Consider the following 15449-nt stretch of genomic DNA (forward strand, 5'->3'; position numbering starts at 1 on the left):
CAATCGCCGTCGTGCCCTTTGCAAAAAGCTAACAAAAAACCAACAACAAAAAAACCATATGCTTATGCCGCAAAAATCATCAATAACCTGCCGTCCCGCGATGCATTCATGTAAAATCGAGCATTGTCCCAGGCTAGCTCGTGTCAAGTCCGTCATACGCCGTGGCCCCTCTTGAGATATTCCATCTCAATCGTTCATCTGCATCTGGCTCTGCCTCGGCATTGCGCCATTCAGTCCTCCCAGATAGTCTCAAGATCGAGATCTCCTCTTCGCTCAGCACCGCACACACTCCAACGCTTTCGCTTGTCTCTGGAGCCAAAACCCATCGTACGGCCTCGCGTCTGGCCATCCTTGCCTTTCAGGTCGGAGGACTCATTCCCCTCTGCAGCATCTGCATCGGCCTTGAGCTGGGCAATTCTTTCAGCTTCCAGCGCTGCTTCTTCGGCATCAGGCGTGTCGGGAATTGTTTCCAGGCTGGAGATGCTGGGGCTTCGGGACCTGGTTGATGTTGGCGTGGAGGGGACCGACGAGTAAGTCGTGCCATAGCTTCCGGAAAGGGCATCGTAGCTTCGATAAGAGGATGTCGAGGAAATCGAAGAGGATGGTGTTGATGGAAATGTGCCTAGAGAGCCAGTGCTCGAAGATGTGAATGTTCGAAGAGGAGAAGATGGTCGTCGTAGTCGGGCGGGGGTGCTTGTGGAAACCCCCATGATGGGAGAGGTACTTCGTCGCTCATGCATTTGCTCAGGTTCGAGAACTGAAGTTCGAACTGGAGAAATTGGCGGGAAAGCTTCATCGGCAGGCTTTCGCGGAATGCGGACTCTACTAGGTGATCCAGAGGGGCTTCCAGGACGGTGCTGGGGCGAAAAAAGGATATGGCCTGATCCATTGACGCCTGGCATGGATTGAGTACGAGACATTGGGGGCGCAAGGCTGGTTGTAGAACGAGACCTAGAATGAGCGCCTGAGAGCGGAGAAGTGGTGCGTGGTCGATACGGAAGAAAGGGTGTCGCAGACCAAGATGGTGAAGCTGGCGATGTCGGACTGGGGTCGGTGCTTCGTCTCAGGTTTGGCGGCTTTCGAGGCAATTCGATGCTGAGGTTGGAAAAGGCGCTGGGGCTCTGAAGTCGCGGCGATGGATATCCTGGAGATAGGGAGGGTGACGCAGACAATAATGAGGATGCAGAGGCAGAGGCAGATACGGGTGCGGGAGCAGGTGTAGGAGTAGGACGGAACTCCTCCATACGCTCTGTCTCGGGAACTGGCTCCATTTCGAAATTGGTAATCGAGGGTGGAGGCAAGATACGATACGATACAATGTGATACGGTACAGCACGGCACGGATGGAAGTTGAGACCAACCGGTTTCGTCAGAAGATAAACGGTGGCATGTGGTGCCCGAAACTTGAACGAGTCTTGGCCGACGAGCAACGGCGTGGATTTCTGGGGGATTTATTCGACCCGGTAGTAAAGATCGTCAGCGGCGGTTCTACGAAGCTCTGCCGGCGGCTGCAAGTTCGGGTTGCTTTTGACAAGAGGCGCAGCAATAGGGCGTGAAGCAATCACAAGCTGGCGACAGAGTCCGGTATTGCATTCAGCGCGGCAGAAAGGCGGGGGTGGATCAAGATTTGAGATAGATCCGAGGTGATATGGACGGGTTTTTGTCGTAGGTGGAGAGGCTATACTTGGTAGCTGTTGTAGCTCGAGGCGTGGTGGTGTAGGTGAGGTAGGTTAGGTAGGTTGGAGTTGGGGTTGAGAGGAGAAGGGCGGAGGGACCTGTACCTCGAACTCAGCTCTGGGAGGCGGTGTCGCGGCAGCTCAGCTGAAATCGAGGTGACAACGCGAAGAAGAAGAGAAAAGCGCCCTCGTAGGAAAAGAAGAGGGATATTGAGGAGGAAAGCACTTGAAAGATGAGGAAACGTGAAGGCGGTTGAAAGAGAATATGGAAAAGTGATTTGAGGCGAGTCAAGTCGAGTGACCATGTACCTTACTTAGTAAAGAGGTGGAAGCGAGACCAGCGGCTGGCTGTAAAGGGAGACCCAATGGAAGTGACACTGGGCGCGTGGTTCCGACGGTCAGGGCACCCACCAGTACCAGTGGTTGATGGTTCGGTGAGGTACCTCCGCTAGGTAGTGGGGGAGTAGCCTGGGCTTCTGGGGCCCAAGGCTTGGGAGGAACGTGCGATTAATCCACTAGGGGCTCTTAGCGGGGACATGAGCCTGGGTGATGAGTTCAGGGTATGTGACGGTCAAAGGTATGGGACTTTGGATGAAAAAAAAGAAGATGGACAAAGAGAGTAATAACGGTTATATTCACAATAGGATGGTTGTATTTTACATTCTCGTATAGCTGCAGGTTTAGACGAAACTTTTTAACTGGCATTACAATACCTGCGACGTTAACAAGTCAGTAATCATCTCTCGTTGTCTCTACGTTCAACACAAGGGGTATCTTTGAATCTAAAACAAAACAACATCCGTCAACGCCACCGCTTCCCATTGACATACCTGACACTGCCATGTTTCCTACCATGGAATCAGAACAGGTATAATAACAGCCATATTGATAGATGAGATGGAATGGCCCGAGACCATTCAATGTCATGCGATTCGATGCCGTGCGACGCGCGCATTGTTCAACGACAATCACAGCCCTCAAGATGCTCCCTTCAAGTCACATCACATTCCGTTTCCACATCAACAGCATGCTCACGCATATGGCAACGCAGCCAATCCTTCTTAATAAGCATCATCAGCCATTCGGAACCGTGAGCAACCTACCCGGACTTGTCGCTTGAATTGCCTCGCTTGTCTTGGTACAGAATAGTACACGAGACGAGACGAGACGACGACTCGCTGAGTATCTCAATGAGGCGGCGATCCATAGATCGGCCCAAACTAGCGGTCCTCAACGCTTGCTTGACACCGCCCTTCCAGAACGTGACACCAGCATTAATAATTATGGACAGTTATGTAGATCTCGAATAAGATGAGCACTCTGCCACTTTCAGTACTGGGTTCCCTAATCCGGTGGGCCGTTCAAACCGCTCATCTTTAACCGTCAGCCACTCACGGTACGCGCCTCCAAAAGAGACGCCGCCTCTCATTTCAAGGACACCATTCACTGAAGCCTCGACGCCCGGGTTTCAGGAACCGGGGGCCCTTATGCTTCGTGGAGCCTTTACGGGGGAGACCGAAGGCCCGGACCCCATGCTGGGCTCTGCGAGTGAGAAGCCGGAGGCCTTTTGTACATACACAATAAACAACTGGGGACCTGCGGGAGTCGAGGGAATAATTTGTATGTACTCTGTAAAAACCCTCAAATGGTCTTGGGGAGCATGGAAACGAGACTACATAGCAGATGCCAAAATAAGTCCAGCACGCAGGCCTCCCTCCATGTTTAGGATAATTCCCCAAAAGTTTTTTGTCATTTGGAATAAAGATCCTAGAGTTCTCCCCTCCCTCGACATGGCTCAAGCATGAACATGGCTTGGAGCATGCATGATAGTGTGCTGCCCGTTGCACCGTCAATTGCAAGCCGACTTGTCTGTACCTGGGAGTCTTAATAAAGTCGACCAATCCTATTCCTGTCCACGCATTATTATTCCTTTACTGGGCTACCGTGGCAAACGAGGTGCTTAGCGCTGCTCAACTCGTTGCTGATGGTCGTTCATCCTGAATTGGAAAGCCAATAGCCACTCAATTTGTTCTCAAAGGTACAGTACCACCGAGTCAGTCAAGAGTCCAATGACCATGAGCCAACCAGCTCTCACTCACATCAATCGCTTGACGCCTGAACCTAAGCTCTTACTGGCGAGCGCGCCCTTACGCCTTGATCCTGGCGAGACCCTGGCACAGGGATGGTGAGTGACGGCCACCTCAGGGAGCAAGAAAACACCAGATCTTAATGTAGAATGTCAAAATAAACTTAGCAAAGGATATCCTAGGTCACTACTAAACTTATCCTAAACTCATACTAAGTTACATAAATATTTTTGTCACTTAGGATCAAGGCCCTGAGTTTTCTTTCCTCCCCTAGGACCATAACGAAGATGGGCCCAGCTCATTAAGTGTAATATCGTAGCTTGGGCGCTAACTCTGGAGGAATGTCTGCCCTGGTCGCCATGACGTCGTGTCTAGAGGGTTGCCCAATGCGAAGTGATGAACTGTGAATGCAGTAAAGAGATAATATTCACGCTCAAGGTTGAGCCAGCAACCATCGGCTGGCAGCCCCCAATTTATAATATGTTTTGGCTCTCCTGACTCGGATGAGATACCACTTCTCAGCAAGCGCTCACTGTTCCCGACCCCAGATTCCTCATCTTTTGATCCCAATCTCAGGGACCTTGCGCTACTGCATGACAGTTCCATATTTAGCTCCCGCCGACAGAATGCTCCGATGTCGTTGGCCATGCTTTTCTCGTATCAGCGCTTACTGACCTCGAGCAGTAGAGCATTTTCGTACCTCCATTCGTCGTTGTTCTGTTAAACTGAAAGGTGGCTCATCGTATAAGAACGAAGAAGCAAAAGGAGGCCTCTGGCTCTACGCGTAACTATACCATCAGGTATCTTGTGTACTAATTCAGTACTAATGCATTACTCGGCATTTATGCCGATTTTCTTGGTTTACAGAGAAATGCCGCGCAAAACTCGGCTTCCGTGGGATTTAGTTTATAACGTCACCGCTTACATGCGGGATGTTTTGTAAGAGGGCTGCAACTTGTAAGTGACAAGGAGCAGGTCACCTGTCGAGAGGATCACATGTACATCATTTCTTTCACGACTCGACCAGACACAACACAGCATGGCATGTCCTACTAGAGGTTCTCGTTTGCAGCCTTGTTGGTTCACCATTGTGTATGTATGTATGTATGTATTGTATTGTAAGGGCTCTCATATCTTCCGTCTCGCTATCAACTGCCCCGAATAGCCGAAAATGAATGGTCAATATCAGCCACATACACGCGGTCCAAGGAACGCCAATAAATGCAGCTCAGTCTATCAACCATTGATACACATAGAGACGCAGGCTAAGGGAGGATGTAGTACCCAAAGTTCCTGGTGCGCTCGCAGAGAACAGATACTCTCACATGATATCGCCGTGATCCATTCATATCCAACAACAATATGCAAGACACTGATGTGTCTCAAGTATCCTTTCATCTTGTTCCTGGTGCTCCCGGAGGTGGAAGCTGGTCAGGTCCAAAAGACATTGGCAAAAGCTACATTGCGTCAACCCCAAACTCAAGAACAAAGGGAACAGAGCGCAACTAACCTGTCGCAATTTTGCAATCACAAAATCCTCATTCTTATCGAACATGATAATGGGTGTATCCAGTGTGCAAAACTCGCGAATACTACATCACCGAGAACATGCAACTCACCTGTTAGTCAAACCCATCATCTTCTGCATCTACACTCTCAAAGACACCCCCAGTAACAACTCACAACTGTCTACACATTCCACATGGACTCGCCGGTGGCGCAATATCAGTTGCGACAGCAATGGCTCGGAACCCACGATGGCCGCTTGTCACAGCTGTACCAAGGGCCACGCGCTCTGCACATGTTCCCACAGGATACGCCGCGTTTTCCACATTTGCGCCGCTCGTGAGCTCACCCTCGCTTGAGAGGACCGTTGCTCCGACGCGGAACTGGCTGTATGGACAGTACGCTGTGGCCTTGGCTGCAACTGCACGCTCACGGAGCTCTGAGAACTCGTTCGGCGTGATCCCGTGTGCTGAACAGACTTCAACCGTCTTGGCTGTGTCGCCTTTTGAGATAGTCTCTGGGGTCTCCATCATATGACCTGAAGGGGGAAAGCAGGGGGCGAGAAAGGGGGGGAGGGAAGAAAAGGGAAAGAAGGAAAGAGAGAAAAGGGTTTGTGACAACGGGCGATTGATGCTTATATCCTATTCCGTGTCACTCGTCACTAGTTACACGAGCGGGCCCTTTATCGTGGACCTCTCCGCATCGGGCGCCTCCGTAATGCGGGGCTGAGCGCCGAAATGACGGACCCTTCGGCTGGTTCCTATGATAACCATATTGCTTATCATGTCTTTCCTTTAATACATAATAGGCAGGCACGTAACTATCGTTTCTAACCTGCAAGGGTATACAGACTAGGTATGTAGACTATCTATGTATGTATGTATATAAGTTGTGTCCAAATATGTATTATCAGATGCTATCAGCATCTTCTCATCCTCATGGTCTAATATTACTGTCATGACCATCATGCACCTTTCCCTTACATTGCTGCCATCCATTCTCATTACAAATACGTACATATGACACAGAGCAGCACAAAACTCCAAACTCATGGCTCATGCATACTGCTCGGCGAGCGGTTGTAGACTGGTGCTTGAACGGACCCGACCAAATCATTTCCATATCCTTTGTCCCCAACTTGCGTTTCTTGTAAGCCTTCCTTTTCGTTTCATCTGGACTCCGGCATCTAGTAAAACCCATCAGATCCTCCAAGCCTACTTGAGGTCGAACTGACTGTTGGCGTCGACTGTGCAGAGCTTGTGTCGCTTGGCGTTGCCGGTTCCACGACCTGACTTCGAATCGACGTGATCCATTCGTGCTGCAACAACTCAACTGCTGACGATCGGTTACGAGGGTCTCTTGTGAAACATTTCTTCAGGAAGTCGATTCCCTGAGGGCTGAGCTGATCTGCAGGTGGCAGCTGGGGCGGGTTCCCTTGCGCAATGTTGTACATGATCGCCCACTCGTTGTCGAGCTGTGCCCATGGCCTTCTTCCGGTGGCCATTTCCAGAATGACACAGCCCAGAGACCAGATGTCGACAGCCCCAGGCTTACCAGGGTTCTCGCCCTTGATCACCTCAGGTGACATATACATCGGCGTTCCTGTCATGGATCGGTTTGGCATTGTTGCTTGCTTCTCGCCAGCAAGTGTGCGGCCCTGTCGAGCAATAACCTTGGCGGCGCCAAAGTCCACATACTTGATGATTCCATTATGATCGAGCAAAATATCTGCAACGCTGTTAGTTTCTGCACATTGAGGGATACAAGATACACCACTTACTTTCGGGCTTGATGTCTCGGTGGGCAATGCCGCTCTCGTGCAAATAGACAAGACCCTCGAGCAGCTGAAGCGCATATACCATGATGACCTGCTCGTCTTCGATTCGACCATGTTCCAAGAGACTGGCTAAAGATCCCCCCGAACAAAACTCCATGAAAATGTACACTCGGTCTCGATGCACTTCGATGCCATAGTATGATACCACATTGGGATGATCCAACACTTCCAGTACACCCATCTCCTCTCTAATTTGCTCGGCGATCTGTGGGATGAGTTTGGGGTCCTGAAGTCGAATTTCCTTGACGGCCATCAGATGGCCCGTGTCAAGGTTCATTGCTGCATAGACATTGCCAAATGTGCCGCCTCCTACAAATTGACCTTGCTGCCAGCGCATCGTAACATTGGTGGCTGAGGATGAAAGGTACGCCAACGATCGGTCGACTTCATTATTGCCTTCCAGTACTCTTCCGACTCCCTGTCGCTCTGCAACTTTCTCGCGTCGATACTCATCTACCCTTTCGAGCTCCTCCATGCGCTGTTCAGTGATGAATCGCGAAGCCTCTTCGTCGTTCAGCATTCGGTTCTTGTCAAGCCTGCGGAACTGTCCCACCAAGGCTTCGATTCGTTCTTTCTCGGCCTGTGCCGCGAGGTTCGATCTGGCGCCCATGATATCAAAATGAGAAATAAGAAGAGACATGCAACCTGCGACCTTGGAACGAAGCTTGGCATACTCATCCTCGCCTAGAGCAAGGATGTGACGGCCTCGTGTCATGCCCATGGCCAACTCTAGCGCGAGTACGGCCCATCGAAAGGTCTTTCGGTCAGATGCAACGCAGTCGTCGCAAATGAAGCTTACCCAATCGAGGGCAAGTTTGGTCAATTTGAGGTTGTTCATCTGTCGCCTGTTGCTATCCATGTAGAGTAACGAACGTTGGCCAAACTCTGTGGCGAAAACGAAGCATGTTTGAATAAGTTCTTGGCAGTCCTTTCCCCGAGCCTGTTTTCTGATGATTTCCACACTGTCCATGAAAGTATTAGAAAGCTTATATGCCACCCGCCTCGTTTCTGTCAATCTTGAGTTGACTTTGTGGATGTTGGACCTCGATTCCTGCACAAGGTCAACATGCATATCAACAGCGTCAAGGAACGCCCTCCTCGCGTTGTGTAGGGTCTGGGGACTAGAAGCGCAGAGACGTATGTGTCCTCGCTTTAGGTCGAGGTTCAGGTCGCGTAAGGGTACTTCGATTACTTCGCCAAACCAATTGATAGGATCCTCTGGTCGGAGAATGAGGACATATTGCTCGCCCAGCTCGTCGGGAAACTGGTCCTTGGAAGTAATAGCCATCATAACGGGTATATCTTCCAGCCTCTCCCGTAACTCGGGCGATGCGATAACATATGTGTTGTCTTGCTCAAGCAAACGAGTGTCGACTTGAAAGTGACCCGAAGCTACCAATTGGTCGTAGAACTTTTGCATGGTTTCTGGTGGGAAGGATATGCTGTAGTCGGATGCGTGCTCATAGTTGTCGTTCAGCATTCGAGTGAATCGCTGAAGCATCCGCTGGCGGACTCGTACGGAGTCGAGACAAGCCTTATAACGCTTACTCATCTCCGATGCGGTTTCCTTGGGCTTTGCTTGCAACTCCTTTTCGAAAGTCTGGCTGAGTCTGTTGAGAGCCTTGAATGTGAGTGAGCTAAACTGCTCGGCAACTTCAATGTGACCTCGCTGCAGATGGCTACCGATTTCGTTGGCGAAATCCCATTCCTGAAACAAAAGTTCAGCTTCCTTGAAAGTATTCTTGTTCCCGCTCAGCTTCCAGTTTAGCATCTTGAAGTAATACTTCAATGCTTCCAGTACAACTTGGTCGAAAGATTCATCGATGCAAGGTGGTAGATCCCAGCCTGGTTCCGGATGTGCAATGGATGTGCACTCAAGCTTGATTCGAATGGCAAATTTGAGCAGAAGCTGGAATTGGGAGATCATTTGATCCTGCATGAGAGGGTTTTGCTGGGCAGATTCCTTAACTCTCCTAGCATAAGCGAGACGTGTGCGGGTGATCTCTTCAATGAGACGCGAGGGGAAGCTGATAAGAGTAAGAAGCTCTTCGAGATACGGTGGTAGGTGACGTTTGCGGAACGGCTCGGAATTCCTAATAAGAGTGTCCTTCGCCTTGCTAATGACGGTGGATATGGGTGCAAGCATTCCCTTTTCTAAGTTCCCATTGTCGTCGTTGTAAAGAGATTGAAGTCCGTCTTCTTTCATTAGCCGGTCGAGGAATGATGTTTCGTCGCTGCTTATACCATTTACAGCTGGCGATCGCTGTTTAGTCCGTGTAAAGTCGAGCTCATCATTCCCAACCCACTTCCTCAGGATGTTCAGTTCCGTGTTTATCATTTCGTTGGTGTTGTACCACGATATAATAGCATCATGGGCTTCTTTGAATGTGGCAGAGTCTGCTGCTTTGTGTTCTGCTGCGAGTGAAGCCCAAGAGGGGTATAGGTTTTCACACATCTCAATCTTGGTCACCATGTCTTTGACTTGTTCGTATGGTGGTTTTCCTGCTTCGCTCTCACCCTTCACTTGGAAGTTGATGATCTCGTCCAGTGTGCGGTCAAGAGTAGACCGAGATTCCTCCAACATGCGTCTCTGGACAGGGATATGTCTTCCACAAACCTTAGATCGGATGCCCAGCCACAATTCGGTCTTGTGAGCACTCTTGCCCGCCTGTTGATCCGCCGATCCAATCAGTCGTTTTTTCTCTTGCCGTACGACATCTCCAGTAAGGACGGCCTCGAGCATACCGTGCCACTCAAGTCTTTCGCGATTCTCTGGGTCTTTCAAATCCTCGTCTGTGGGCTGAAGGTTGTCGTTGCCGTAAAACATAATGGTCTCCTGGTCGAAGCGATCGTCATATGGACCCTCCGACGAGGGGGTTTCGCCTTCCGAGTCCGAATCGTTTCCATTCAAATTCGAGTAAGACGAAAAGTACCCTCCACTATAGTCCTGCCGAAGTTTCTGTACATATGCTCGCTCCTGTGCCCGGAACCTGCTCTCACTCTGCCGTGGGCGCGTCTTAGACGATGATCGGATTGATTCTGTGAAAGATGGTGTCACTGGCGGATGAGCTGGTTTCCTGGAGGTGGCAGGATTGTAGGTGTTCGAGGGTGTCCTCGCCGGACCCAGTGGTCGCTGCGGCCAGGAGCCATTGGGTGTATAGGCCGCGCCATCGTCACCAGTAGCAACTCTCTGTGACTTTGGTGCACCGTTAATGACCGTCCCAGGGAGCAGAGAAGTCAATGACCCTGTGTGGCCCGATGATTCGTATCGGGATAAATTACCCAGCTCGTCCTGACGTTCCGTCGCATGAGGATCGCCGTTGGTTTCGATCGGAGTTTCGTGTCGGTGACTCCTGTTCTTGTCTATGCGTCCATCTTCTTCGGTACCTGAGAAACGAACCGCTCGGGGCGACGACTCGGTCATCCTAATGGGTGTGTCTGGGCTGGCACCCAGGTGGAGTTGGAAGTATGAGCGCCCCTCAGCGTCACGTCGAGTTGTCGTGATTAATACGAATATATAGTTGTGACTGTGGAAGATGCCAGTTTAAACGGTTTTGTGTTGGCGCTCGAGTTGTGGTCGAAAGGTTTACGATGGATCGAAGATGGCCATGGAGAGGGGGTTGAGCTTGGGGAGCTCTTGATGCAAGCAGATCGAGATGGATCGCATGGAGGAGTGGCAACCAAGAAGCGCGTGCAATTTCATAGCCAATCATCGCGCTCCAAGCGCCTAGTGGCGCTTTAACTGTGGCTCGTGTGTGGCGAAACTATGGGGTCAGACCTATCATGAAGACGTTGGGAAGACGAATCATGACTACTAATCTGCCAACCTTGGAAAAAATCAGCACCGTCATCTGGTTTGTACCACACCGGCTTACATAGGTAGGTCAAGGACTCGTAGAGCCTTATTTATCTTTAATAGCAGGCTGCTATCATGACGATGCATATTCTTACCACTGGTGTTGTGAAACTGTATTATAGTGTTGTATCTCTTTCATTTTACTACAATGTTCTACTACCTACTGTCATTATACTATTGACTCGACAATAATCAACCATTGAAAGGTCTCGAGTCCATGACCCGCCCGGACTGGTGTAGATATGTGGAAATAGTGACTGACTAAGGGAATGAATATAAAGACATCAGATGCCTTACAAATAAACACAGTGCTATCTAAGATAGGGCATGGAATAGAATACGAAAGTTTCATTCTTGCAATATACCACAAATCACATCTACACGTGAAGACTGATTGCTATACACTTGAGATCGATTAATACAAAATGACTACCCTAGACCCGGTCAAACTTGCCCCAGCACATGCCAACGCGAACGGACGAGGGCCAAGTTATTACCTTCGCAACAATATTCGTATAGGGTTTAGCACGGTAACGTTTTAATCAAGCGATGGCCGGAATGAATTGATGCAATATATACTCTACACAGAAGCCTGAGCGCCATACTACCGGTATAGCGCGCTGGGAATGCCATAGAGAGTGTTAAGCCATGGGAAATGATTGCATAGATTACGATTTATGCGTGTAATTTTATTGTCATAGTAGAGAGAAAGTAAAGAAAGGCTGCTTATAATTTCCGACACGCATACGAATTACTCCATATGCTCCTTATGTACAGTTGTGAACACTAGCATGATACGACTTGATTCATCAGGTCGGTTACGAGCCGAGTTGTTACATACAACGGAACTCAATATCAGTCGGCCGAAGCAGCTAGTGAACAAGACGATGCCAGCTTTGACGGTTCGTTTAGGCATACTGAAGAGGGTAGCAATCCTTTAAATGGCATGCAGAAGGAACCACTAATAAATGGTGAAACTCCGGGATGACGCTTTGACATCAAAGTCCTGATCGAATAATCTACCAATGTGGCCAAGGCAAAGACGGATAGAGAACAGACAGCAGCTAGAAGTACGCTAACTTGATTGTGGTATGTTGACATAAAAAAAATCCTTCTCATTTTCGTTCGATTGACAAGGGTTGGCCCTGGAAATGTTTGATCAGGTCAGTGTCTTCAATAGCCTCAAACGGAATACTCCATCCCCTGTTCCGAGGGAGGAGGTTCCGTCTAAGACGACAGCAACAAACTCTATCCAATGTCAAAACCCCACTGGTGTGGGCTTGAATCACGGCGGCTCCGTCTCGAAGGTCGAAGTACATCAACCAATGAGCAGGAATTCGAGGTCAGTAAAAGCCGGTCTGTGCCCAGGTCTGACATGCGGTAACAAGACCGGCTTCCACGGAGTCATCGCCGTTGATATAATGACGCTAGATCAGTGGCTACATAGGTGGGTAGGCGATGTTTGATAAGTTCTTGGCGATAGACCGATTCAGATGTTACTGATACATAGTCATTAATCTCAGGTAAATCGACAGATTAAAAACTTAGCGTCGCAACTTACATCTGGCATGACTGACAACTCCATATCACGATCTCAGGCACATGGCCATGCTCTATATCATATGCAGACCCACTCTTCTATACGGAACTTGCCATACCCGCTGTTAGTGGTGGTAGGCGCGTTGTGTAACATGGGACTCTGCAGCGGCCTGAGATACTGGTAGTCCTTTGCGGATGCCGGCACAAGGTTTCGTTCATAATAGTAGGTATCTGGATAACACCTGAACCCAGATCGACTCGTTGCTGTCTACGCCAATCGACTTCCATGAAAGGACATTCTTTCCTTAGGCTAAGCCTACCATGCGTTGGCTCTGGAAATCGCTTGGTGGTTGACAATCACATCAAGATGTCATCAAACCAACCAGGGTCAAACACCAACACCCTGGTCAGGTCAGCGCGGGTATTTGCGCAGCATTAGCGCATATGCATGGAGCTCCTTGTGGCCAAGGTAGGTATAATAGTCGGTCCTTACAAAGTCCTTGTGGTCTCGGTCTTCTCTTTGAGAGAATGAAAAAGCCATGTCGTATGTCAAGGCTATCCAAGTCTGCTCAATAGTCAAGCGTCGCTTTCGCCACCTCTTGTGGTATGGCCTGATGCACTGATAATATGTCCAAGAACTAGATCCACATATCAGAACTATGCAAGCTTGTGTGATCCATCATCCCACGTGCGGTCGTACTGAGGGTGTGAAAGCTTTCCTGCGTATGTAACCAGATTAGGAACATCTCGGTATATCACCAAAGAAACTTTTCGTCCCATCATGGCCGACCGGGCCGAGTAGAGTAACCTTGCTGGTGGCTCTTGAAAGTCGGGACGACATGTCATGTTTGACAGTAAAAATTAAGTTTGAAGCTGCATGGTCTCGTAGTCAGGTCGGTGGTTGCAACGGCCACAAGGAACAGAAATTCTCCTGGCCATCCTTCTGTTGAAGACTCAGCTCAGAAGCCGAGCCTTGGCGTAGCGTGGGGTCTGGAGACCACCTAAAGATCCTTACTAGGGCTGACCAGGGCTGACCAGGGCTGCACGAAATGAGAGGGCTCCTGTAGGTACCCGACGGTTGGCCTGATTAGCTGTCACAGCTTGGTGGAGAGGAAACCTTTCACCCCGGATTCGAGCTGATGGATGACTTGGGTTGCCAAGGACTTGGAAGGCTCGCCTCATGATACTGCTGATGTCTGGCTAGGTATGCTGTGTTGGGCTTCGCACCGGCTGCGTTGGGTCATGAGGGCCAATGATAATGTCATATCTCACCAGAAGACTGCTGATGGCCTGTGAGATGATCAAATTTGTTGATCGGCGTGCTCGGATCGTAACTCGATACCAACGCCAACCGATGTCAAACATGAGCACGAGGCGGGAAATTGTGGGTTACAGGGTGAGTGAGGCGGCGACAGTTGGGCTTCGACACATGGATGCCGCATTGCAGGAGACTCGCCCTGATTGTAATGCAAAGATCTGCTGAAAAGAAAAAGAAAAGTCTTCAGATGGATAACACAGCTGAATGTTTAGTTTGTTTCCATTGTAACTGTAAAATTGCGCAGTGGAGATGGGGTACAAGATTCGATTACATCATTGCCATGCTTCTTATCTCTTTCCTTGGCAGATTCCGAGAGCAACAAGACATGGATGGACCATGCTGCCTTTCTACCTTATGCTCAAAGGTTGCATAAATAATGCGGATGTTGCTTAATTGAGATGAAGCCCTGTAAGTGTAGGAAGTTTAGGGAGGCTACTGCAACTAGCCCTGGCCCAGGTGGCTGTGGCTCTTCCCGCGTACCATCAACCGTGCACAGACCTAAGGTGCTCAAAGACAGGCAGTTACCTCCATACCTAGGTAGGTACTGTACCTTACTTGTTGCAGCTAGGTAGGTAATCGATCGCACAATGGGACGAAAATTTGAAACGTGCTGATAACGAAACGCTCCGGGAAGAAGGAACGCAACCTCTGCTCCACCCTTCTCACTCATTCTCATTCCTCGATTGTCACTATCCAAGCCCTGCAATTTGCCATTAGCATACCATAAAATCCTGCTACCGTATTAGCGCCCAGAGACGAGCTTCCATCTGATGCGCGACTCAATGGACGATACGGTTGGTTACACCTTGGAACGAAAGTTCCGTATCATTCATGAATATGAGCCGAGTCAGTTATCGTTGCGACCTCAACGTTTCCCTGACATCCGACTTACACTGATACATGGCTGTCTGCGTCACGAACGCACCGAACCAACTCATCAGGGTTGCCCCGTGGCGCTGACGCCGCTGAATGGGAATTAGGGAGAAGGTGACATCGCAACCCGTCAGGATGCGGGAAGGGATTTTCTCCCATCCACTTGACAAAGTTTAACCAGATGAACGCTCATTGTTGATGCCCATGAGACGCCACCCATCGACGGGAAGACATCCGTGGATTACTCCAGGCACACCTGGGTATTTAGTGTACCTATGGCGGACCGATCATAGATCCTCGTCTAAGGCTCTGAGCTATGTCTTATCCTGCAGCAGTGAGGCTGAATATTAATCGTGAAATGCTTCAGGTACCAAGCAGATCTGCCCCCTTCAGGATCGGTAGCGAAATCAAGAGGTAGAACAACGCTCGTTTAGTGGCATTACTTACGGATTGCCCAATCGCAGTCGCAATTTACAAGGGTCCAACTAACACAAGGTTCCAGTGATGGGTGCGTGCCCAGGCGTGTGCTGAATCGCCTTCTGTCTAAACTTCAAACTTGCAACCATTCTCAGAAAATTTGCCCCCTCCCAATGCCTGGCTCAAGCAGCACTGACGCCGCTTCACCTTGGATGGTCACCTTTTTTGACCAAGGATATCTTGAACGGCCCTGGATTGCTTTCTCCCCGATCGGGGTACGCCGGCTCCTCGTATCGGCCTATGTACATCGCATTGTAAACTGGTCTGTGAGCACTACTTT

At 49.7% G+C, this 15449-nt stretch overlaps 2 protein-coding genes across 2 annotated transcripts; both read right to left on the bottom strand.

The window, feature by feature from the left end:
- Positions 1-230: 230 nt before the first annotated feature.
- J7337_001125 (uncharacterized protein) lies at positions 231-1271 on the bottom strand (the record flags this gene model as incomplete). Its single annotated transcript, XM_044818869.1, has 1 exon — positions 231-1271. The coding sequence occupies one exon, from the start codon at positions 1269-1271 to the stop codon at positions 231-233; it is 1041 nt and encodes a 346-aa protein (XP_044686571.1).
- Positions 1272-6455: 5184 nt separating this feature from the next.
- On the bottom strand, positions 6456-10530 carry J7337_001126 (uncharacterized protein; the record flags this gene model as incomplete). The annotated part of the gene is made up of 2 exons (XM_044818870.1): positions 6456-6997; positions 7050-10530. The coding sequence occupies 2 exons, from the start codon at positions 10528-10530 to the stop codon at positions 6456-6458; spliced, it is 4023 nt and encodes a 1340-aa protein (XP_044686572.1).
- Between the last annotated feature and the right edge of the window lie 4919 nt (positions 10531-15449).

This window comes from Fusarium musae, chromosome 1, assembly GCF_019915245.1.
Source record: "Fusarium musae strain F31 chromosome 1, whole genome shotgun sequence".
In the NCBI taxonomy this organism is placed as follows: domain Eukaryota; kingdom Fungi; phylum Ascomycota; class Sordariomycetes; order Hypocreales; family Nectriaceae; genus Fusarium; species Fusarium musae.